This window comes from Haliotis rufescens, unplaced genomic scaffold, assembly GCF_023055435.1.
Source record: "Haliotis rufescens isolate VD_foot unplaced genomic scaffold, xgHalRufe1.0.p SCAF_32, whole genome shotgun sequence".
NCBI classification, from domain to species: domain Eukaryota; kingdom Metazoa; phylum Mollusca; class Gastropoda; order Lepetellida; family Haliotidae; genus Haliotis; species Haliotis rufescens.
This window is the reverse complement of record NW_025964024.1, coordinates 4,244,888-4,272,177: the sequence shown is the minus strand read 5'-3', so window position 1 is coordinate 4,272,177 and position 27,290 is coordinate 4,244,888. Positions and strand designations below refer to the sequence as shown.

General features: G+C 38.3%; 1 protein-coding gene across 3 annotated transcripts in view; it reads right to left on the bottom strand.

Moving 5' to 3' along the window:
* The window catches only part of LOC124147653 (testis-expressed protein 11-like), a 51,906-nt gene that overhangs the window by 13,142 nt on the left and 11,474 nt on the right, over positions 1–27,290 (bottom strand). For all 3 annotated transcript variants that reach the window (XM_046518335.2, XM_046518334.2, XM_046518336.2), the window contains exons 13-19: positions 22,235–22,316; positions 21,516–21,667; positions 19,400–19,485; positions 17,945–18,085; positions 15,548–15,650; positions 11,967–12,073; positions 11,393–11,529 (exon numbers count right to left, since the gene is read on the bottom strand). In XM_046518335.2, coding sequence (XP_046374291.2) covers positions 11,393–11,529; positions 11,967–12,073; positions 15,548–15,650; positions 17,945–18,085; positions 19,400–19,485; positions 21,516–21,667; positions 22,235–22,316 — 808 coding nt within the window. The remainder of the gene's footprint in view (positions 1–11,392; positions 11,530–11,966; positions 12,074–15,547; positions 15,651–17,944; positions 18,086–19,399; positions 19,486–21,515; positions 21,668–22,234; positions 22,317–27,290) is intronic.

Genomic DNA, 27,290 nt, shown 5'->3' with positions numbered 1-27,290 from the left:
TGTCTTGCCATGTTAAGCACCTCCTGATTCTTTCATATTATTACTATAGTTAATCTGTCTTGCCATGTTAAGGACCTCCTGATTCTTTCATATTATTACTATAGTTAATCTGTCTTGCCATGTTAAGGACCATCTGATTCTTTCATATTATTACTATAGTTAATCTGTCTTGCCATGTTAAGGACCTCCTGATTCTTTCATATTATTACTATAGTTAATCTGTCTTGCCATGTTAAGCACCTCCTGATTCTTTCATATTATTACTATAGTTAATCTGTCTTGCCATGTTAAGGACCATCTGATTCTTTCATATTATTACTATAGTTAATCTGTCTTGCCATGTTAAGGACCATCTGATTCTTTCATATTATTACTATGGTTGATCTGTCTTGCCATGTTAAGGACCATCTGATTCTTTCATATTATTACTATAGTTAATCTGTCTTGCCATGTTAAGCACCTCCTGATTCTTTCATATTATTACTATAGTTAATCTGTCTTGCCATGTTAAGGACCTCCTGATTCTTTCATATTATTACTATAGTTAATCTGTCTTGCCATGTTAAGGACCATCTGATTCTTTCATATTATTACTATAGTTAATCTGTCTTGCCATGTTAAGGACCTCCTGATTCTTTCATATTATTACTATAGTTAATCTGTCTTGCCATGTTAAGGACCATCTGATTCTTTCATATTATTACTATAGTTAATCTGTCTTGCCATGTTAAGCACCTCCTGATTCTTTCATATTATTACTATAGTTAATCTGTCTTGCCATGTTAAGGACCATCTGATTCTTTCATATTATTACTATAGTTAATCTGTCTTGCCATGTTAAGGACCATCTGATTCTTTCATATTATTACTATAGTTGATCTGTCTTGCCATGTTAGGGACCTCCTGATTCTTTCATATTATTACTATAGTTAATCTGTCTTGCCATGTTAAGCACCTCCTGATTCTTTCATATTATTACTATAGTTAATCTGTCTTGCCATGTTAAGGACCATCTGATTCTTTCATATTATTACTATAGTTAATCTGTCTTGCCATGTTAAGGACCATCTGATTCTTTCATATTATTACTATAGTTAATCTGTCTTGCCATGTTAAGGACCTCCTGATTCTTTCATATTATTACTATAGTTGATCTGTCTTGCCATGTTAAGGACCTCCTGATTCTTTCATATTATTACTATAGTTAATCTGTCTTGCCATGTTAAGCACCTCCTGATTCTTTCATATTATTACTATAGTTAATCTGTCTTGCCATGTTAAGCACCTCCTGATTCTTTCATATTATTACTATAGTTAATCTGTCTTGCCATGTTAAGCACCTCCTGATTCTTTCATATTATTACTATAGTTAATCTGTCTTGCCATGTTAAGCACCTCCTGATTCTTTCATATTATTACTATAGTTAATCTGTCTTACCATGTTAAGCACCTCCTGATTCTTTCATATTATTACTATAGTTAATCTGTCTTGCCATGTTAAGGACCTCCTGATTCTTTCATATTATTACTATAGTTGATCTGTCTTGCCATGTTAAGGACCTCCTGATTCTTTCATATTATTACTATAGTTAATCTGTCTTGCCATGTTAAGCACCTCCTGATTCTTTCATATTATTACTATAGTTAATCTGTCTTGCCATGTTAAGCACCTCCTGATTCTTTCATATTATTACTATAGTTAATCTGTCTTGCCATGTTAAGCACCTCCTGATTCTTTCATATTATTACTATAGTTAATCTGTCTTGCCATGTTAAGCACCTCCTGATTCTTTCATATTATTACTATAGTTAATCTGTCTTGCCATGTTAAGCACCTCCTGATTCTTTCATATTATTACTATAGTTAATCTGTCTTGCCATGTTAAGGACCATCTGATTCTTTCATATTATTACTATAGTTGATCTGTCTTGCCATGTTAAGGACCTCCTGATTCTTTCATATTATTACTATAGTTAATCTGTCTTGCCATGTTAAGCACCTCCTGATTCTTTCATATTATTACTATAGTTAATCTGTCTTGCCATGTTAAGGACCTCCTGATTCTTTCATATTATTACTATAGTTAATCTGTCTTGCCATGTTAAGGACCATCTGATTCTTTCATATTATTACTATAGTTAATCTGTCTTGCCATGTTAAGGACCATCTGATTCTTTCATATTATTACTATAGTTAATCTGTCTTGCCATGTTAAGCACCTCCTGATTCTTTCATATTATTACTATAGTTAATCTGTCTTGCCATGTTAAGGACCATCTGATTCTTTCATATTATTACTATAGTTAATCTGTCTTGCCATGTTAAGCACCTCCTGATTCTTTCATATTATTACTATAGTTAATCTGTCTTGCCATGTTAAGCACCTCCTGATTCTTTCATATTATTACTATAGTTAATCTGTCTTGCCATGTTAAGGACCTCCTGATTCTTTCATATTATTACTATAGTTAATCTGTCTTGCCATGTTAAGGACCATCTGATTCTTTCATATTATTACTATAGTTAATCTGTCTTGCCATGTTAAGGACCTCCTGATTCTTTCATATTATTACTATAGTTAATCTGTCTTGCCATGTTAAGCACCTCCTGATTCTTTCATATTATTACTATAGTTAATCTGTCTTGCCATGTTAAGGACCATCTGATTCTTTCATATTATTACTATAGTTAATCTGTCTTGCCATGTTAAGGACCATCTGATTCTTTCATATTATTACTATGGTTGATCTGTCTTGCCATGTTAAGGACCATCTGATTCTTTCATATTATTACTATAGTTAATCTGTCTTGCCATGTTAAGCACCTCCTGATTCTTTCATATTATTACTATAGTTAATCTGTCTTGCCATGTTAAGGACCTCCTGATTCTTTCATATTATTACTATAGTTAATCTGTCTTGCCATGTTAAGGACCATCTGATTCTTTCATATTATTACTATAGTTAATCTGTCTTGCCATGTTAAGGACCTCCTGATTCTTTCATATTATTACTATAGTTAATCTGTCTTGCCATGTTAAGGACCATCTGATTCTTTCATATTATTACTATAGTTAATCTGTCTTGCCATGTTAAGCACCTCCTGATTCTTTCATATTATTACTATAGTTAATCTGTCTTGCCATGTTAAGGACCATCTGATTCTTTCATATTATTACTATAGTTAATCTGTCTTGCCATGTTAAGGACCATCTGATTCTTTCATATTATTACTATAGTTGATCTGTCTTGCCATGTTAGGGACCTCCTGATTCTTTCATATTATTACTATAGTTAATCTGTCTTGCCATGTTAAGCACCTCCTGATTCTTTCATATTATTACTATAGTTAATCTGTCTTGCCATGTTAAGGACCATCTGATTCTTTCATATTATTACTATAGTTAATCTGTCTTGCCATGTTAAGGACCATCTGATTCTTTCATATTATTACTATAGTTAATCTGTCTTGCCATGTTAAGGACCTCCTGATTCTTTCATATTATTACTATAGTTGATCTGTCTTGCCATGTTAAGGACCTCCTGATTCTTTCATATTATTACTATAGTTAATCTGTCTTGCCATGTTAAGCACCTCCTGATTCTTTCATATTATTACTATAGTTAATCTGTCTTGCCATGTTAAGCACCTCCTGATTCTTTCATATTATTACTATAGTTAATCTGTCTTGCCATGTTAAGCACCTCCTGATTCTTTCATATTATTACTATAGTTAATCTGTCTTGCCATGTTAAGCACCTCCTGATTCTTTCATATTATTACTATAGTTAATCTGTCTTACCATGTTAAGCACCTCCTGATTCTTTCATATTATTACTATAGTTAATCTGTCTTGCCATGTTAAGGACCTCCTGATTCTTTCATATTATTACTATAGTTAATCTGTCTTGCCATGTTAAGGACCATCTGATTCTTTCATATTATTACTATAGTTAATCTGTCTTGCCATGTTAAGGACCTCCTGATTCTTTCATATTATTACTATAGTTAATCTGTCTTGCCATGTTAAGCACCTCCTGATTCTTTCATATTATTACTATAGTTAATCTGTCTTGCCATGTTAAGCACCTCCTGATTCTTTCATATTATTACTATAGTTAATCTGTCTTGCCATGTTAAGCACCTCCTGATTCTTTCATATTATTACTATAGTTAATCTGTCTTGCCATGTTAAGCACCTCCTGATTCTTTCATATTATTACTATAGTTAATCTGTCTTGCCATGTTAAGGACCATCTGATTCTTTCATATTATTACTATAGTTGATCTGTCTTGCCATGTTAAGGACCTCCTGATTCTTTCATATTATTACTATAGTTAATCTGTCTTGCCATGTTAAGCACCTCCTGATTCTTTCATATTATTACTATAGTTAATCTGTCTTGCCATGTTAAGGACCTCCTGATTCTTTCATATTATTACTATAGTTAATCTGTCTTGCCATGTTAAGGACCATCTGATTCTTTCATATTATTACTATAGTTAATCTGTCTTGCCATGTTAAGGACCATCTGATTCTTTCATATTATTACTATAGTTAATCTGTCTTGCCATGTTAAGCACCTCCTGATTCTTTCATATTATTACTATAGTTAATCTGTCTTGCCATGTTAAGGACCATCTGATTCTTTCATATTATTACTATAGTTAATCTGTCTTGCCATGTTAAGCACCTCCTGATTCTTTCATATTATTACTATAGTTAATCTGTCTTGCCATGTTAAGCACCTCCTGATTCTTTCATATTATTACTATAGTTAATCTGTCTTGCCATGTTAAGGACCTCCTGATTCTTTCATATTATTACTATAGTTAATCTGTCTTGCCATGTTAAGGACCATCTGATTCTTTCATATTATTACTATAGTTAATCTGTCTTGCCATGTTAAGGACCTCCTGATTCTTTCATATTATTACTATAGTTAATCTGTCTTGCCATGTTAAGCACCTCCTGATTCTTTCATATTATTACTATAGTTAATCTGTCTTGCCATGTTAAGGACCATCTGATTCTTTCATATTATTACTATAGTTAATCCGTCTTGCCATGTTAAGGACCATCTGATTCTTTCATATTATTACTATGGTTGATCTGTCTTGCCATGTTAAGGACCATCTGATTCTTTCATATTATTACTATAGTTAATCTGTCTTGCCATGTTAAGCACCTCCTGATTCTTTCATATTATTACTATAGTTAATCTGTCTTGCCATGTTAAGGACCTCCTGATTCTTTCATATTATTACTATAGTTAATCTGTCTTGCCATGTTAAGGACCATCTGATTCTTTCATATTATTACTATAGTTAATCTGTCTTGCCATGTTAAGGACCTCCTGATTCTTTCATATTATTACTATAGTTAATCTGTCTTGCCATGTTAAGGACCATCTGATTCTTTCATATTATTACTATAGTTAATCTGTCTTGCCATGTTAAGCACCTCCTGATTCTTTCATATTATTACTATAGTTAATCTGTCTTGCCATGTTAAGGACCATCTGATTCTTTCATATTATTACTATAGTTAATCTGTCTTGCCATGTTAAGGACCATCTGATTCTTTCATATTATTACTATAGTTGATCTGTCTTGCCATGTTAGGGACCTCCTGATTCTTTCATATTATTACTATAGTTAATCTGTCTTGCCATGTTAAGCACCTCCTGATTCTTTCATATTATTACTATAGTTAATCTGTCTTGCCATGTTAAGGACCATCTGATTCTTTCATATTATTACTATAGTTAATCTGTCTTGCCATGTTAAGGACCATCTGATTCTTTCATATTATTACTATAGTTAATCTGTCTTGCCATGTTAAGGACCTCCTGATTCTTTCATATTATTACTATAGTTGATCTGTCTTGCCATGTTAAGGACCTCCTGATTCTTTCATATTATTACTATAGTTAATCTGTCTTGCCATGTTAAGCACCTCCTGATTCTTTCATATTATTACTATAGTTAATCTGTCTTGCCATGTTAAGCACCTCCTGATTCTTTCATATTATTACTATAGTTAATCTGTCTTGCCATGTTAAGCACCTCCTGATTCTTTCATATTATTACTATAGTTAATCTGTCTTGCCATGTTAAGCACCTCCTGATTCTTTCATATTATTACTATAGTTAATCTGTCTTACCATGTTAAGCACCTCCTGATTCTTTCATATTATTACTATAGTTAATCTGTCTTGCCATGTTAAGGACCTCCTGATTCTTTCATATTATTACTATAGTTAATCTGTCTTGCCATGTTAAGGACCATCTGATTCTTTCATATTATTACTATAGTTAATCTGTCTTGCCATGTTAAGGACCTCCTGATTCTTTCATATTATTACTATAGTTAATCTGTCTTGCCATGTTAAGCACCTCCTGATTCTTTCATATTATTACTATAGTTAATCTGTCTTGCCATGTTAAGGACCATCTGATTCTTTCATATTATTACTATAGTTAATCTGTCTTGCCATGTTAAGGACCATCTGATTCTTTCATATTATTACTATGGTTGATCTGTCTTGCCATGTTAAGGACCTCCTGATTCTTTCATATTATTACTATAGTTAATCTGTCTTGCCATGTTAAGCACCTCCTGATTCTTTCATATTATTACTATAGTTAATCTGTCTTGCCATGTTAAGGACCATCTGATTCTTTCATATTATTACTATAGTTAATCTGTCTTGCCATGTTAAGCACCTCCTGATTCTTTCATATTATTACTATAGTTAATCTGTCTTGCCATGTTAAGGACCTCCTGATTCTTTCATATTATTACTATAGTTAATCTGTCTTGCCATGTTAAGGACCATCTGATTCTTTCATATTATTACTATAGTTAATCTGTCTTGCCATGTTAAGGACCATCTGATTCTTTCATATTATTACTATAGTTAATCTGTCTTGCCATGTTAAGCACCTCCTGATTCTTTCATATTATTACTATAGTTAATCTGTCTTGCCATGTTAAGGACCATCTGATTCTTTCATATTATTACTATAGTTAATCTGTCTTGCCATGTTAAGGACCATCTGATTCTTTCATATTATTACTATAGTTGATCTGTCTTGCCATGTTAAGGACCTCCTGATTCTTTCATATTATTACTATAGTTAATCTGTCTTGCCATGTTAAGCACCTCCTGATTCTTTCATATTATTACTATAGTTAATCTGTCTTGCCATGTTAAGGACCATCTGATTCTTTCATATTATTACTATAGTTAATCTGTCTTGCCATGTTAAGGACCATCTGATTCTTTCATATTATTACTATAGTTAATCTGTCTTGCCATGTTAAGGACCTCCTGATTCTTTCATATTATTACTATAGTTAATCTGTCTTGCCATGTTAAGGACCATCTGATTCTTTCATATTATTACTATAGTTAATCTGTCTTGCCATGTTAAGGACCATCTGATTCTTTCATATTATTACTATAGTTAATCTGTCTTGCCATGTTAAGGACCTCCTGATTCTTTCATATTATTACTATAGTTAATCTGTCTTGCCATGTTAAGGACCATCTGATTCTTTCATATTATTACTATAGTTGATCTGTCTTGCCATGTTAAGGACCTCCTGATTCTTTCATATTATTACTATAGTTAATCTGTCTTGCCATGTTAAGCACCTCCTGATTCTTTCATATTATTACTATAGTTAATCTGTCTTGCCATGTTAAGGACCATCTGATTCTTTCATATTATTACTATAGTTAATCTGTCTCGCCATGTTAAGGACCATCTGATTCTTTCATATTATTACTATAGTTAATCTGTCTTGCCATGTTAAGCACCTCCTGATTCTTTCATATTATTACTATAGTTAATCTGTCTTGCCATGTTAAGGACCTCCTGATTCTTTCATATTATTACTATAGTTAATCTGTCTTGCCATGTTAAGGACCATCTGATTCTTTCATATTATTACTATAGTTAATCTGTCTTGCCATGTTAAGGACCTCCTGATTCTTTCATATTATTACTATAGTTAATCTGTCTTGCCATGTTAAGGACCATCTGATTCTTTCATATTACTATAGTTGATCTGTCTTGCCATGGCATGGCAGATTAACAAAAGTAATATGAAAGTATCAGATGGTCATTATCTTCTTTCTGAGTATTATCAGAGACCATATAATAGAGGGACGGCCCTCTAGCCTATGCGCGAAACCATCAGTGCTACGGCTTGTACTGCGCAGCCTGTCCGGAAGCGAGCAGAAACGCGTTCACTGCAGTCATCATTGTTGCCTTTTTTTTCACATGCAAAAGATATATTTCACAATACAAAATTACACTCATGTATTTCTTAACATTGTTAACATTACAACTGAGATTTGTTGGTGCCCTAAAGCATGTCGTTGTCACTGTATTTGATGACTGTGATCACGCTTTGTCTTTGTCCGAGAGAACAAAATGGCGCACATGTAAAATCGGCAAAAGTGCAGATTTTGATTTTCAATAACGGCCTCTAATTCGCAATGAAAGTCCTTGGTTACCAAGGTGTATAAAAAGGAGATATGTTAAAAATTGGCTTAGTGCCATTAACAAATTTAGGGCGGATGCGAAATTTCAGATTTTGACTCCAGAAATGGGACTAAATCTGAATTTTCCCGAAATAATTACACCACAACTCTTAAGTTTCGCATGCTTTCAGACGAATGTGTTCCTATTATCGGTCCTGAATTAAATAGTTTTACATTCATCACGATTTCCCCTTTGGCTTGGTACCAAAGTTATTTAGGTACAATCGGTAGTTTTTTTTGTATGATTTTTGGCGCAAGGCCATATTTTACGTCATATATTTTAAGTTAAATTACCATATAGCAGACGACATAACATGCGTTTTGTCTGTGATTATCATCCGCATATATCTTTTGAAACATTCTACAAAGTGACTTATATTGTATGATATTAGAATTGTTTTTGTAAGACGCGTATTTTTTTTTACCATTGCTTTCGCCATTTCTTTGTAAGTTTAACTTTGTTTCAGTTAGGCTTCTATCACATATTGCGCATATACTATATACGGCAATACTACATATTTGTTATCTTCTGTAGATTTTGTCTGTATAAATCATGACTACATTTAATCAATTATTTATTTTATGCCGTGTAAATATTGATTATGAGCCAAATTATCTTAGCCTAAACCCAATCATAATAATGTAAATATGATGAAGGTACTACTTACTTTGTGTATTTACACAACAATGAAAACATCATACAAAAATAAAAATCTGTTACATGAAATATTTGTATAATAAAATTATCATTTGCTTTGTAAATGCCAAGAAAGAAGAAGGACTATATCGGCAGTTCCAGACAACAGGGTCGAAGGTGTCATTCAGTAAAATATATAGATGGCCTATTGTCCTTTTCTATGAAAAATACATTTACATATGTCAGAGTTTGTAATGTTTTGTTTTGTTTTAATAGTAATAGTTGCATGCCTCGTTCCAGGTTAGAGTTTAAAGTTTGTTTTTCATTGATCAGATATAGAAAACTATGATGAAACAATTTTGAAAACTACAAACGTTACTACAGTTTACGATATACTAGTACATATCTGGTACCACGCTCGTTGAAGCTATATTGTTATACCTGAAATACCTAATTATTTGTATGCTGAAATATCAATCTAATCGGGTAATATTAAATAACGATTGTAAAATTAGAATCGTCCTCTTTGCTTTGGAATTTAACAGTAGCCTCCCTTTGAAAAAAACTTACCTCGCTCCGGCAAACCCCATTATCACTGCTAGCCCCAAACTGGCATTAACCAATAACATTTGATTCTTTCGAAGCCCATTGTCGGACACATCGAAAATTCATTTAACAACGCTCGTAGTTTAATGTGTATTTTTAATTCATTGGAACTATTAGCATTATAAAATAGTAGCGAATTTACATGAAATAAAAACATTAATATGGCATCATTGTTTTTCTGGCTAATAGTAAAGCATTTACACCAGTCCGTGATCATGCATTTTTGCAAGTAAATCTAGTCTGGACTTATTATAAGATATGAAGTTAATCTGGAGATATATTTTGTGAACATCGGGAATATGGTGATATGTTACAAGTGTCTTCCCTGCTTCTGGATGAGTTTTATTTACACTTCCTTAGTTCCTGTGCAATTTACCGGATCGTAGTTTTCAATGGCGTTCGTAGTAGATTTGGTATATTTGTTTATTTATAACAGTAAACAATTGCAGCATAAAATGAGATATATTAACTGATTTTTAAAACAAATAGAATACGTTATAAAATACTTTTGATATCGGAACAGCTTTTTCTTCACACGCCCTCGAAAACTTACGCTTGTGGACAGACGTCATATTTTCATTTCCTATCTTTTTCTTTAAGTGAAACTTTTTGGGAGGTATTACCAACGGCTTGGTAGTGGTAACATCACTGTCATTCTATTTAGACCAAGAGTCATCCGAAACCAACCCCTGGTCGAAGAGTGGGAATTCTTCAAGTGGCATATCTAGGTCCAAGACGAAATCGTCCAAGTGAATGAAGTCGTCTATGGCTGTGGCAAATGTAAATTGAAATAAATGTCCCGGAAGACACACATGTTCAGCAAATAATTTGCAGCCAACTGACATGTGCTAATGAGAGATATCATAAAAAAATCTTTGTAATCCGCTAAGAGAAGTCCTTTTATTGGATTGTCGCTGGTCGAGTCGGAGAAATCTCGGCTAAGGGAATTAACTCTTACCCCGGATATTATATAATATTGTTTACGTGGTTACCAGAATGGTCAGTCGTGAATGTCTGCGCATCTATTGCGCATCTGCAGCGGTACAGGGAGGTTAACAGCAGGGTGTCAGGGTGTATCAGTTACATGCCAGACCATAGCGCTGATGGTTTATGACAAACTGTTGGGGAGGGCCGTCCCTCTATTATATTGTCTCTGGTATTATACATCAACAATGGCAAAATTAATAGCAGATTGTCTTGTCAAGGTGTGAAGTTACATTAGGATCAACTTGCACACAAAGGCAGCTAGGTATTACCAGTTAATGTTTTGTTTGTTGTTTAACACAGCACTTAGCTATATAACGGCTGGGGGGGGGGCTATAAATAATCGAGTCTAGACCAGACAGTCCAGTGATTGATATCATAAGTATCTATCCACGCAATTGGGATACGATGACATGCATCAACCAAGAAGGCGAGACTGTCCACCTAGTCCTGTTAGTCGCCTCTTACGACAAACAGTCGCTTTTTACGGCAAGCATGGGTTGCTTCGTTAATTGCCATGACAGTTTTGTTGATTAACAAAAGCAAGCAAGCATAGACAAGCCAATTATAATAATCAGGTTGAACTATGTGACAGGATAAAGTTACCTGCAGTAGTTCTTCATGTCCGCCTGACCCAGTCTGAGCCTGACCAGACAGCGGAGGGCTGTGAGGGTCTGCTGGTGGTCTGCACTGTGTGTGATGAGAAAGTCCAGGGCCATACAGGCCGTGTCACAATGGTTCTGCTGCAGTTAGATAGTCAGGTGGGGTAATGACAACGTGGTAGACCACAGGACAAACAGTAACAAACAAACTCGCAGACCGTCGGTTAATGGTCCTGTGGGTAGACTAACATACAGTGCCCAAAAATGTTATTAATGAGGCAGCATTAGAAATTGGCACTCATCCTATGGTCCTTGCCAAATTACCCAATAGTTAAGGTATCTTAAGGACTAGTAAAACTTTGCCATTTTTAAGGGTTTTGCTATATGTTATCATTATAAGGACTGGTAGACTTAAACAGTTAGTTTCTATCACTGTGAGGTTATATGAAATAATCACACGCACACGTGCACCAGTATCAAGGAATGGGGATGTTTTACCAGGTACTGGCTGAAGCAAAAATGATTGAATACTGTAAACATGGTACCTGTGAACAGATATCGTAACCTATTTTCATTACCTCCAGAGCCATTTGAGCTGCAAGACAGATGAGACCGAAGGCTTGAGACTGGCTGACATTTGGCCCATCCTTACCCCCAGTCACCATCTTCTGTAGACTGGAGCTGGCTGAAACATATACATCAGCAGCCATGATCTGAGCTGCAACTGTGTGCTTGCTGTGATATACCAGTACAATAAAGTATGATTACAGCAACCAGCCCCGTGAAGATCCGGGGTAGAATAGGTCTTCAGCAACCCATGCTTGCCGTAAAAGGCGACTATGCTTGTCGTAAAAGGCGACTATCGGGATGGGGTGGTCAGGCTCGCTGCCTTGGTTGATGCATGTGATCGATCCCAATTGCGTGGATCGATGCTCATGATATTAATCACTGGATTGTCTGGCCCAGACTCGACTATTTACAGACAGCCATCATATAGCTGGAATATTGCTGAAAACAAAACAAAACAAACCAACAACCAACCAACTACAGCAACCATGGATCTGAGCTGCAACTTTGTTTTCTTGCTGTGATATACCAGTACAATAAAGTATGATTACAGCAAGCATCTGAGCTGCAACTGTGTGCTTGCTGTGATATACCAGAACAATAAAGTATGATTACAGCAAGCATGGATCTGAGCTGCAACTGTGTGCTTGCTGTGATATACCAGTACCATTAAGTATGATTACAGCAAGCATGGATCTGAGCTGCAACTGTGTTTTCTTGCTGTGATATACCAGTACAATAAAGTATGATTACAGCAAGCATGGATCTGAGCTGCAACTGTGTGCTTGCTGTGATATACCAGTACAATAAAGTATGATTTCAGCAAGCATGGATCTGAGCTGCAACTGTGTTTTCTTGCTGTGATATACCAGTACAATAAAGTATGATTACAGCAAGCATGGATCTGAGCTGCAACTGTGTGCTTGCTGTGATATACCAGTACAATAAAGTATGATTTCAGCAAGCATGGATCTGAGCTGCAACTGTGTTTTCTTGCTGTGATATACCAGTACAATAAAGTATGATTACAGCAAGCATGGATCTGAGCTGCAACTGTGTGCTTGCTGTGATATACCAGTACAATAAAGTATGATTTCAGCAAGCATGGATCTGAGCTGCAACTGTGTTTTCTTGCTGTGATATACCAGTACAATAAAGTATGATTACAGCAAGCATGGATCTGAGCTGCAACTGTGTGCTTGCTGTGATATACCAGTACAATAAAGTATGCTTGCTGTGATATACCAGTACAATAAAGTGTGATTACAGCAACCATGGATCTGAGCTGTAACTATGTGCTTGCTGTGATATACCAGTACAATAAAGTGTGATTACAGCAACCATGGATCTGAGCTGCAACTGTGTGCTTGCTGTGATATACCAGTACAATAAAGTATGCTTGCTGTGATATACCAGTACAATAAAGTGTGATTACAGCAACCATGGATCTGAGCTGTAACTGTGTGCTTGCTGTGATATACCAGTACAATAAAGTATGATTACAGCAAGCATGGATCTGAGCTGCAACTGTGTGCTTGCTTTGATATTCCAGTACAATAAAGTATGATTACAACAACCATGGATCTGAGCTGCAACTATGTTTTCTTGCTGTGATATACCAGTACAATAAAGTATGATTACAGCAACCATGGATCTGAGCTGCAACTGTGTGCTTGCTGTGATATACCAATACAATAAAGTATGATTACAGCAAGCATGGATCCGAGCTGCAACAGTGTGCTCGCTGTGATATACCAGTACAATAAAGTATGATTACAGCAAGCATGGATCTGAGCTGCAACTGTGTGCTTGCTGTGATATACCAGTACAATAAAGTATGATTACAGCAACCATGGATCTGAGCTGCAACTGTGTGCTCGCTGTGATATACCAGTACAATAAAGTATGATTACAGCAACCATAGATCTGAGCTGCAACTGTGTGCTTGCTGTGATATACCAGTACAATAAAGTATGATTACAGCAACCATGGATCTCAGCTGCAACTGTGTGCTCGCTGTGATACATCAGTACAATAAAGTATGGTTACAGCAAGCATGGATCTGAGCTGCAACTGTGTGCTCGCTGTGATATACCAGTACAATAAAGTATGATTACAGCAAGCATGGATCTGAGCTGCAACTGTGTGCTCGCTGTGATATACCAGTACAATAAAGTATGATTACAGCAAGCATGGATCTGAGCTGCAACTGTGTGCTCGCTGTGATATACCAGTACAATAAAGTATGATTACAGCAAGCATGGATCTGAGCTGCAACTGTGTGCTTGCTGTGATATACCAGTACAATAAAGTATGATTACAGCAAGCATGGATCTGAGCTGCAACTGTGTGCTCGCTGTGATATACCAGTACAATAAAGTATGATTACAGCAAGCATGGATCTGAGCTGCAACTGTGTGCTCGCTGTGATATACCAGTACAATAAAGTATGATTACAGCAACCATAGATCTGAGCTGCAACTGTGTGCTCGCTGTGATATACCAGTACAATAAAGTATGATTACAGCAACCATAGATCTGAGCTGCAACTGTGTGCTCGCTGTGATATACCAGTACAATAAAGTATGATTACAGCAAGCATGGATCTGAGCTGCAACTGTGTGCTCGCTGTGATATACCAGTACAATAAAGTATGATTACAGCAACCATAGATCTGAGCTGCAACTGTGTGCTCGCTGTGATATACCAGTACAATAAAGTATGATTACAGCAAGCATGGATCTGAGCTGCAACTGTGTGCTCGCTGTGATATACCAGTACAATAAAGTATGATTACAGCAAGCATGGATCTGAGCTGCAACTGTGTGCTCGCTGTGATATACCAGTACAATAAAGTATGATTACAGCAAGCATGGATCTGAGCTGCAACTGTGTGCTCGCTGTGATATACCAGTACAATAAAGTATGATTACAGCAAGCATGGATCTGAGCTGCAACTGTGTGCTTGCTGTGATATACCAGTACAATAAAGTATGATTACAGCAAGCATGGATCTGAGCTGCAACTGTGTGCTCGCTGTGATATACCAGTACAATAAAGTAGGATTACAGCAACCATGGGTAGGACAAACCATTAGATGTGACAAGCTACTTGATCAGGGATCTGCCTAGGATTTTAATTTAAATGCTATGATATAACTGCATTCAATACAAAAATGATAAACTAGCTTTTAAGACCTCTTTCTCTTTATTATTCCTTCTATCAGTGAATACAAATCCTTTGCAAAGCTACTTTACTTGTAATTACTATTATAATAACCTGAATAGGTACGTTTGTATATCCAGTTTCGGAATTATTATCTGTAGACCTTAGGCACTCACACTCAGACAAGGTTATGAATATGAATAGGACTTATTCTGTAATCTAACCACATGTGGGGACATACAATGATATGAAAAGCAAAACAAGTGTGGTTCACCTGTGTCAAGGGGCAGTCGGGTAGCCTACTGGTTAAAGCGTTCTCTCGTCAAGTCGAAGACCCGGGTACAATTTGTGAAGCCCATTTCTGGTGTCCCCCGCCTTGATATTGCTGCAATATTGCTAAAAGCGGCGTAAAACCGTACTCACTCACCTGTGTCAGGATCACCTTCCGCCAGGGCTATCTTGTAGATGATGAAGTGGGTGTGAGCCTCATCCGGGGCACATTTCTCAGCATGCCGAATTGATTCTTTGGCCTGAATCAGAAAATACATTTTTCCATCAAATGGGACATTTGATCCTCTCAGAGTACTATGTTTAAAAATCTGAGAAAAAAAAGTGTGAATAAAAGTATTACCGTATTCGACGTAATAAGCGCCCTGCTCAAATAAGCGCCCTTGGCGATATTTGCTAATATAATGGCTAGTGAACAATCCCAGTTGGCACCCCTTCCGATTGATCAATGTACACAAGACATATTTATTTGTGTATAATATGCACTCGTGTATTATATGCACACTTATAAATTAATTATGGGCAATTTAATTCTGGAAAATATATCTGTAGTGTATAATACGCACAGACTTTTCTTTTGTATCATTGCAGGCTGTCAGCATAAACCATGAAATGTATAATCTTTCAACTCTGTTTTCTTCAACAAAATAATATTCTAATAAGGACCCCCTATTTTTAATTTTGAGAGCCCCCTGGGCGCTTATTACGTCAAATACGGTAATTACCAATAATGCCTCTACAAATTAAACAATGTCCAAAACATACAATGACTATATCCACTTGTGGTGTCATCAATTTGATTGCCGTCAAAACCCTCATCTTTCTGTTGTTGATCTGTTGTTCCCTGGAGTACATATGCAATGCAGTTTAACAATTACTGTCCTAAATATGTCTGTCTGTGTGTTAATGAAGTGTGGTTATATATTTGCCTGTTCTGGTGTGCAAATTTAAAATTTTAAAATATAAAATAAAATAATCTTTGCCTGGTTTGTGTCCTTAATGATGTAGACCCGTGAAGATTCCGGGGTAGAATAGGTCTTCAGCAACCCATGCTTGCCGTAAAAGGCGACTAACGGGATCGGGTGGTCAGGCTCGCTGACTTGGTTGATGCATGTCATTGATCCCAATTGCGTGGATTGATGCTCATGATATTAATCACTGGATTGTCTGGTCCAGACTCGATTATTTACAGACCACCATCCTATAGCTGGAATATTGCTGAGTGCGGCATTAAACAACAAACCAACCAACCTTAATGATGTAATAAACCTAAACTCTGACAGAGGCGTTTCAATGTCATTTTCATTGTCAAAACAATCCTTATACCAAGCAAGCAATAGTTTAAGGCCTTTCACACCTCAGAGCATAAATTTAATAAAACAATCACCAATTCCATTCCATTCTCGACCCATGAAGATCCAGGGTAGAATAGGTCTTCAGCAACCCACCCATGCTTGCTGTAAAAGGCGACTATATGCTTGTCGTAAGAGGCGACTAACGGTTTGGGTGGTCAGGCTCGTTGACTTGGTTGATGCATGTCATCGTATCCCAAATGCATGGATCAATGCACATGATGTCAATCACTGAATTGTCTGGTCCAGTCTTAATAATTTACAGACCATCATCATATAGCTGGAATATGGCTGAGTGCGGCGTTAAACAACAAACAAACAAACAAACAAGCAAAGAAACAAAGAAACAAAGAAACTATTCCATTCTCATCCCTCTTTCTCAGCTGTAGGAAATTAAGGTTCTTGAGGTACCGGTAACCGTATACTTAACTTTATTTCAGGTACCATATGTTAGTCTATCCAAATGTCTGTTTGTATCTATACTTGGTATATTGTATGAGGCATATGCTGCTGTTTTCCACCGTGATTTTGTTGGCATATTGAAATAAGATTACACAAGAACATACTCTATGAATATCAATATTGAAGTATGTGTCATAGCGACTGATTTACGACACCCATTGTCTGAAGAACATTTGATTGCAAAGGCTCATTACCCTGGAGCCATGACATCTTTATGCCTTGAAACACTTAATTGCTGTTATTTCTAAGATGCATATCCTATTTGTTAATCCCCATTTTTGTGTACATCGACCGTCTGCCATCCTGAACAAGATGTGCAAGTATGTCACTGATGATTTACTGTTTACATTTATTACTTACTAAATGTCAGGTGACCTTGGCTATATAAGCCTTGGTCCAGAGAGGAGAGAAAGAAAGGTCTTACCCTTAGCCTAGCTAGGGTTGGGCTTGGTGCTCTGGGGCACCAAGACAACAACCACAACCACTATGTGCTGACATGGCACAAAGTGTCTTTTGTATGTATATATCTACATGTATAAAGTAAAACTGTATATACCGCAAGCCATCGTCTCCAAGTTGTCACTTCCTACTGAGAACCATATGTCGGCCCCTTGCATATATGAGTATGCAAATTGTTCATTATTCAACGTAACATCGCCAAGCGTTGTTATATGTATGGGCAACTAGTAGGTTTTAGGTGTGACCCCCATAAAGACATGTACCTGTGATAGAAGTCCCTGGTTTACAAAGCAGGAAGCCCTGTTTCTCTGGAGCTTGGCCATGTTGGCGCTGGTCATTTCACTGGGTGAGAACAAGCTGAGGGAGTAGTTGTACCATGTCAGGGCCTCACCATACTCTTTACACTGGAACGCAGAACACATTGATACGAGGGAGCTAACTTCCACAGATTTCATCACTGAGTATCAATCCCAGCAATGAAAGCTGTCCTCTGTTACAGTAACTGAAACCTCCATGCAGTTCCTGCATGATCACAACATGGAACATCGCCTTCGTACAGCGGGAATATTGCTGAGTGCAGCATTAAGCAACAAACAAAGCAATTTGCAACAGTTAAACATTTGGATAAATGTAGAAAAGCTGACTATCATATGGAAACCAAATGAATACAGTGTTCTGTGCTATACATAAGTAAAATTTAATCTGTTGAAACCACACCACATTTATGGTCCAGAATATGCTTTGATAAATAAGAACTTTTCTTTCAACCTTATCTTTATTTCCTATTTCTTTGTCTCCTACTATAATCTCACTAATCCAGACCTCTGTCTTAAAGTTTGGTCCCAAAGAAGTCTTGTTTAGACAGAGATCACACTGTAGGCCCCAAAGAAGTCTGGTTTAGACAGATTATACTGCAGGCCCCAAAGAAGTCTGGTTGAGACAGATCACACAATAGGTCCCAAAGAAGTCTGGTTGAGACAGATTATACTGTAGGCCCCAAAGAAGTCTGGTTTAGACAGATTATACTGTAGGTCCCAAGATGTCTGGTTTAGACAGATTATACTGTAGGCCCCAAAGATGTCTGTTTTAGACAGATTATACTGTAAGTCCCAAAGAAATCTGGTTGAGACAGATTATACTGTAGGTCCAAAAGAAATCTGGTTCAGACAGATTATACTGTAGGCCCCAAAGAAGTCTGGTTCAGACAGATCACACTGTAGGTCCCAAAGAAATCTGGTTTAGACAGATTATACTGTAGGTCCCAAAGAAGTCTGGTTTAGACAGATTATACTGTAGGCCCCAAAGATGTCTGGTTTAGACAGATTATACTGTAGGTCCCAAAGAAATCTGGTTTAGACAGATTATACTGTAGGCCCCAAAGAAGTCTGGTTTAGACAGATTATACTGTAGGCCCCAAAGATGTCTGGTTTAGACAGATTATACTGTAGGTCCCAAAGAAATCTGGTTTAGACAGATTATACTGTAGGTCCCAAAGAAATCTGATTTATTCAGACTATAGGTCCCAAAGAAGTCTTGTTAAGACAGTTTATACTGTAGTGTAGGTCCCAAAGAAGTCAGTTCTTATAGGCTGTTTCTCTCCTCTCTTTAATCACCTGAAGGCAGGGTTTCCGGACTAAAAAGGTGACGATATACCACACAACACCAGAGTTATACAATCAGATGTCATGTTCTCAAGAGCTAAAATATCAGATCTTTACCTCAAAAGCAGCGCCAGCCTGCTCCCAAAACACCAGGTGGAACTGTTTCCTTGTGTTAATGTCCAGTGGCCTACCAGTGTTGTGAGCTAGGGTAACAGAATAAGCAAACAGTAGTACTGCATACTCTAAGTAACAAAAGGTTGGAACACACGGAAGCAGTATGTCAGAGCATATTTTTTTAAAACCCACATTAGAGTGAGTTGAGGTGAAATGAGGTTTAACGTCGCATCCAAGATTGTTGCACTTATAAAACGACCTTCATGTGCATGTGTGTGTGCACAGGGTATGAAACTCCCAAAACTTTCAGCCAGTCCTCAGGACTGGCTACCTGAAATACTTGCCAGCCCTGACCAAAACCCGCCTGCCCACTATAATCATATGTTTCTCAGGATAAGCTTACGGAGTTTCTTTTTGGTTACATTTTATCATTCATCTTTACATGTGAATTAATGCTTATCATCCGGAAATATTTAGAATATTTTCACATATGAAATATAACCCGACCGTCGGGCAGGGGAATTTGAAAATCTGGCAGCCCGAGTTGAAATCAACCCGTCTCGGACGGTCGGGCAGGCAGGTATTTCGAACACTGGTGTGGATGTATGTGTGTGTGCGTGTGTGTGTGTGAGAGAGAGAGAGAGTGTGTGTGTGTTTGTGTGTGTGTCCGCTTGTACTTGTAACGACTGATGACGATTTATAGTCCTAGCCCACTGAGATACCATGCTGCAGTTTAACATGAATACCCCACTCAGACCAGTCCTTGTTATTTTTGTTTAATGTCGCACTCAGCAATACTCCAGCTATATGACGGTGGTCTGTAAATAATCAAATCGAGACCAGACAATCCAGTGATTGACCATCGATCTACGCAATTAGGATACGATGACATGCATCAACCAAGTCAGCAAGCCTGACCCTTTGATCCCGTTAGTCGCCTCTTACGACAAGCATAGTTGCCTTTTATGGCAACTATGGGTTGATGAAGACCTATTCTACCCTGGATGTTAACGGGTTGTTAATGATATTAGACTTATCGACAAAATTGAGGATATTGTTTTTGAATATTGAAGAAATTGACTCTAAGAGAATTAATCTTCATACTCTTGTTGATTAGCAGAGGAATTGTAGTAGTAGACAGTGGAACAAGAACAACCTCTATGTATTCATGTAGACTGACTACTTGATGATATTACTAAATTAAGTCATGGTTTCAATCACTTTCAAATTTCAATCCAATGAAAGTGAAACCTGATTAATCCAGACAGTTACTGTTCTAGTGAGATCGCCAACAAATGTCCAGACTACTGATTTGGCCCTGGAGTCATCCTGTACGTGGATTCTCCTACCAGTAACTGTTCTTGAAGCAGGGTGTCTGGACTAACTCCCCAGTTTCTACAGTTGACATGACTATAGTTTATATACTAGGTCCCAGAGATTGGAACAGCTTCAGCACAGTGTATGTCATTGACTTGACAATGCTTAGAGATACCAGTAAGGTTAAACAGCTTAAACATAATTCACAATACATTTATGTCTCTATATTTTTAATTTGTTATATGCATAACATCCGGAATACTTGCTTGTTATTTTTTTGTTTCCTTGTTGAAAAGAATTTTGGCCACGCAAACTAACAGACGGGAATTTGGCTGATAATAGCAGGGGCATGGCTTGTACAAATGTATTATTGTTCTGAATGATGTCACTGATTATATTTTGTCTCCATTTAATTTGTGTAAATGAGTAAATAAGCAGTCTGGGAAGTTAGTATTATTGATTTATTTACGTGTAAGAACTGACAATATTTTTTCGCATTTATGGAGGTAAATCCACATAGTGTACACACCTGTTTTAATGTTTACACTTTCATAAACGCTAAAATATGTTGAGTCAATTGTTAAAGAAATATCGTTTGGAGCACAATGATCTACCAAGGATTGGGTTGCCAGGCTCGGTGACACTGTTAATAGCATGTCATCATACCAACAGCATGGATCATTGCTCATAATATCAATCACTTGCTTATCTGGTCCTGGTCATACAACTGGAATATTGCTGGGTGCACCGTTAAACAACATAAATACACACACACACACAAACAAGCCAGGAAAATTCCTACCAGTGATGCATTCTTCAGTGAAGAGCTTGGCTTGCTGGGACTGGTCACTCTCCAGTAAGGCCTGGAGCTGAGCGATGAAGATTCGACCAACATCGGGGCACTGCTCAAACCTCCTTCTCAGCTGGGACGGGAAGTCCATGGAATTATCAACACTGTAATACATGTAATATAAGGCATGTTAGATGAGATATCTCAGGTCACAATATTCAGAAATGTTTCTGTATGAGATATTAAGCAAGTAGGTATTCTGGGTCCCATTCCACAAAGCGATCATAGCGCTACGATTGTTGCAAGTCTGTGTTAAAGTATGTGAGTTACGACTGTCTTAGTGCTATGATCACATTGTAGAACAGAGCCCTGGAACAGAACAGATAGGACCCTTGTATCACGCGGTGGGTGTTCTCACGAAGAAGACCTTTTGGTTTCCAGTAAACTACCTTTGATGTGGTTTGTCATGTTAGTAGTCTTGTTTTAAGGCATTAAGACACTGGTAGGTGTAAAAATGTGAAATGTGTTCACTCAGAAACCTAAGTAAGAGATGAATAGGAATTGGGTGTTTACAAGGTATGACCTGTCGTATTGTGTGTCTTCGCACCCTGAACATTTGGCTGGTTGCTCATGCTATCAACCATTGGTTTTATATGCTCGAGGTGAATGGGATCAATTGTACAATTTATTGACTTTGGAATATGAAAAAAAGAACAAACAATAATTATTACCTTTTGTGCTGCTTTAGCAACTGTAAAACACTTAGTCCCAGCTCTAGGGTGCAGTCTGAGTGCTTAATGATGTCATCCAAAACTGAACAAGAGTTTGTAGATTTAATACAAATACAACAAAAAAGAAGTGAGCAAAGCTCACATACCCCCGTTATCCCCGCTGGACAACAACAAGTAGTAAATAGTTTGTTAATTAATGAAATATTACATATTTCTAACTGATTTTAACTTCAATGTTTTAAAAACTAAGATTGATTTCCAGTGACAACTGACCACCCCCCCCCCCCCCCCCCCCCATCCCCCAAATCTCCCATGTTACCAGTGTTCACTACGAGGAAGTAGATCAACATGAACACCTTTGAATAATAATTATATTGAGGAGTTACAAAAGAAGAATTATCAAAAGGACCAAAAATTGTTGATATAAAAACACATAAAAAAATGGAACAATATCATATAAGAAAATCAATAAATTAATAATTTCCATCTAGCCTTAACAGATATGGTAAAGAATTCATAAATTCAAACTAACACAAAGCACAGATACTTATGATGAACTACATGTATGGAAACAATTTTGGAAAATATAGTAGCTATACAAAACCAGTCATCAAAATTTCTAAATTCCCTTATGTTTCCATGAAAACAGCAAAAGAGAAAATTTTCAGAATCTTATAAAATATAAAAAACAATCATAGTGGTTAATGAAGCAAGTTTGCTGAAGCTAGGATACATAATATTGTAAACATGGATCGTACAAAAACTACCCAAAATTTAACTTTCACCATGATTCCATGGAAACTGCAAAAATAAAAAAATTCAGAATCTTCAAACTAGCAAAAGGCACAAGTACTCATTGTGGTAAATGTGTGTAGCAAGCTTGATGAAGCTAGGATGCATGGTTAAAAAGATATGGGCCGTACAAAACACCCACCCTAAAAGTTTAAGTCTCTTAATGTGTCCATGGAAACGGCAAAAATTCAAAATTCAGAATCTTCAAACTAGCAAAAGGCACAAGTACTCATTGTGGTAAATGTGTGTAGAAAGTTTGGTTAAGCTAGGGTGCATGGTTAAAAAGTTATGGGCCGTACAAAAGCTCGGACGGAAGGACAGACAAACGGAACGCTATATACCCCCGATTTACTTCTTAAACAGGGGTATAATTATTTATTATGTATTTAGGAAGAAACATTTACATGGATCTGAAAATATCAAATCAACATTTCTCTGGAGTTAAATCTTTGAGTAGTATTTAGAAGGTTTTATATGTAAGTGATAGTGATGTTTTGGTGTAGAATAGAACACCTTTATCAAGCAGGTGATATACAAAATACCTCAGTGAGTACCCCCTGGGGACCTTGGGTACTATTTGTCCCCACCTGCCCACTGCTGGTCGAAAGAAGCGACTAAATTGGGGAGGTGTGGGCTAGACTTGGTCCTCAAGAACCCATGCTGGTTGTAAGAGGAGACTTAATGTATCAGGTGGCCAGGCTCGGTGACTTGGTCCCTGGTAACCCATGCTGGTTGTAAGAGGAGACTTTATGTATCAGGATGCCAGGCTCGGTGACTTGGTCCCTAGGAACCCATGCTGGTTATAAGAGGAGACTTAATGAATCAGGATGCCAGGCTCGGTGACTTGGTCCCTGGTAACCCATGCTGGTTGTAAGGAGGAGACTTAATGAATCAGGATGCCAGGCTCGGTGACTTGGTCCCAAGGAAACTCATGCTGGTTGTAAGAGGAGACTTAATGAATCAGGATGCCAGGCTCGGTGACTTGGTCCCTAGGAACCCATGCTGGTTGTAAGAGGAGACTTAATGTATCAGGATGCCAGGCTCAGTGACTTGGTCCCTGGTAACCCATGCTGGTTGTAAGAGGAGACTTAATGTATCAGGATGCCAGGCTTGATGATTTGGTCCCTAGGAACCCATGCTGGTTGTAAGAGGAGACTTAATGTATCAGGATGCCAGGCTTGGTGACTTGGTCCTCAGGAACCCATGCTGGTTGTAAGAGGAGACTTAATGTATCAGGATGCCAGGCTCGGTGACTTGGTCCCTAGGAACCCATGCTGGTTGTAAGAGGAGACTTAATGTATCAGGATGCCTGGCTCGGTGACTTGGTCCCTAGGAACCCATGCTGGTTGTAAGAGGAGACTTAATGAATCAGGATGCCAGGCTCGGTGACTTGGTCCCTGGTAACCCATGCTGGTTGTAAGAGGAGACTTAATGTATCAGGATGCCTGGCTCTGTGACTTGGTCCCTAGGAACCCATGCTGGTTGTAAGAGGAGATTTAATGTATCAGGTGGCCAGGCTCGGTGACTTGGTCCCTAGGAACCCATGCTGGTTGTAAGAGGAGACTTAATGTATCAGGATGCCAGGCTCGGTGACTTGGTCCCTGGTAACCCATGCTGGTTGTAAGAGGAGACTTAATGTATCAGGATGCCAGGCTCAGTGACTTGGTCCCTGGTAACCCATGCTGGTTGTAAGAGGAGACTTAATGTATCAGGATGCCAGGCTCGGTGACTTGGTCCCAACGAACCCATGCTGGTTGTAAGAGGACACTTAATGTATCAGGATGCCAGGCTCGGTGGCTTGGACCCTGGTAACTCATGCTGGTTGTAAGAGGAGACTTAATGTATCAGGATGCCAGGCTCGGTGACTTGGTCCCAACGAACCCATGCTGGTTGTAAGAGGAGACTTAATGTATCAGGATGCCAGGCTCGGTGACTTGGTCCCAACGAACCCATGCTGGTTGTAAGAGGAGACTTAATGTATCAGGATGCCAGGCTCGGTGACTTGGTCCCTGGTAACTCATGCTGGTTGTAAGAGGAGACTTAATGTATCAGGTGGCCAGGCTTGGTGACTTGGTCCTCAGGAACCCATGCTGGTTGCAAGAGGAGACTTAATGTATCAGGATGCCAGGCTTGGTCCCTAGGAAACTCATGCTGGTTGTAAGAGGAGACTTAATGTATCAGGATGCCAGGCTTGGTCCCTAGGAACCCATGCTGGTTGTAAGAGGAGACTTAATGTATCAGGTGGCCAGGCTCGGTGACTTGGTCCCTAGGAAACTCATGCTGGTTGTAAGAGGAGACTTAATGTATCAGGATGCCAGGCTTGGTGACTTGGTCCCTAGGAACCCATGCTGGTTGTAAGAGGAGACTTAATGTATCAGGATGCCAGGCTTGGTGACTTGGTCCCTAGGAACCCATGCTGGTTGTAAGAGGAGACTTAATGTATCAGGATGCCAGGCTTGGTGACTTGGTCCTCAGGAACCCATGCTGGTTGTAAGAGGAGACTTAATGTATCAGGATGCCTGGCTCGGTGACTTGGTCCCTAGGAACCCATGCTGGTTGTAAGAGGAGACTTAATGAATCAGGATGCCAGGCTCGGTGACTTGGTCCCTGGTAACCCATGCTGGTTGTAAGAGGAGACTTAATGTATCAGGATGCCTGGCTCTGTGACTTGGTCCCTAGGAACCCATGCTGGTTGTAAGAGGAGATTTAATGTATCAGGTGGCCAGGCTCGGTGACTTGGTCCCTAGGAACCCATGCTGGTTGTAAGAGGAGACTTAATGTATCAGGATGCCAGGCTCGGTGACTTGGTCCCTGGTAACCCATGCTGGTTGTAAGAGGAGACTTAATGTATCAGGATGCCAGGCTCGGTGACTTGGTCCCTGGTAACCCATGCTGGTTGTAAGAGGAGACTTAATGTATCAGGATGCCAGGCTCGGTGACTTGGTCCCTAGGAAACTCATGCTGGTTGTAAGAGGAGACTTAATGTATCAGGATGCCAGGCTCGGTGACTTGGTCCCTAGGAAACTCATGCTGGTTGTAAGAGGAGACTTAATGTATCAGGATGCCTGGCTTGGTCCCTAGGAACCCATGCTGGTTGTAAGAGGAGACTTAATGAATCAGGATGCCAGGCTCGGTGACTTGGTCCCTGTTAACCCATGCTGGTTGTAAGAGGAGACTTAATGTATCAGGATGCCAGGCTCAGTGACTTGGTCCCTGGTAACCCATGCTGGTTGTAAGAGGAGACTTAATGTATCAGGATGCCAGGCTTGATGATTTGGTCCCTAGGAACCCATGCTGGTTGTAAGAGGAGACTTAATGTATCAGGATGCCAGGCTTGGTGACTTGGTCCTCAGGAACCCATGCTGGTTGTAAGAGGAGACTTAATGTATCAGGATGCCAGGCTTGGTGACTTGGTCCCTAGGAACCCATGCTGGTTGTAAGAGGAGACTTAATGTATCAGGATGCCAGGCTTGGTGACTTGGTCCCTAGGAACCCATGCTGGTTGTAGGAGGAGACTTTATGTATCAGGATGCCAGGCTCGGTGACTTGGTCCCTAGGAAACTCATGCCGGTTGTAAGAGGAGACTTAATGTATCAGGATGCCAGGCTCGGTGACTTGGTCCCTAGGAAACTCATGCTGGTTGTAAGAGGAGACTTAATGTATCAGGATGCCAGGCTCGGTGACTTGGTCCCTAGGAAACTCATGCTGGTTGTAAGAGGAGACTTAATGTATCAGGATGCCAGGCTTGGTCCCTAGGAACCCATGCTGGTTGTAAGAGGAGACTTAATGTATCAGGATGCCAGGCTCGGTGACTTGGTCCCTGGGAACCCATTAGGGCTGCAACAATACAGGAAGGTCACGATACGATACGCATCTCGATAATCTGGTCACGATACGATACGTATCTCGATACGCAATGATAAATAAAACAAGACTTAAAGCATGTCAAGATTGAACCTTTCATGATTTTGGAACAGTCAACATTATTTTATAATAACAAGACTACTGAAGTTGTTCAGCGTCAAAGTGGAACTTTCTCTAACTTTCCTTAAAAACAATTCAAAGTTCAAACACCAGAAAATAATTAATGTACTCCACCAGTGATACAACTTCAAAGAATTTTGATGCAATGGTCGAAGAAATTGTATCCGAAATTATTGTTTTATCAGGAATAATATATTCCAATATCGTGATACCTTAGTTGCAGCTTTCATATATATATTTCAAATTATAAGAACCACAAGTGTAGCATTTTGGTACTGGT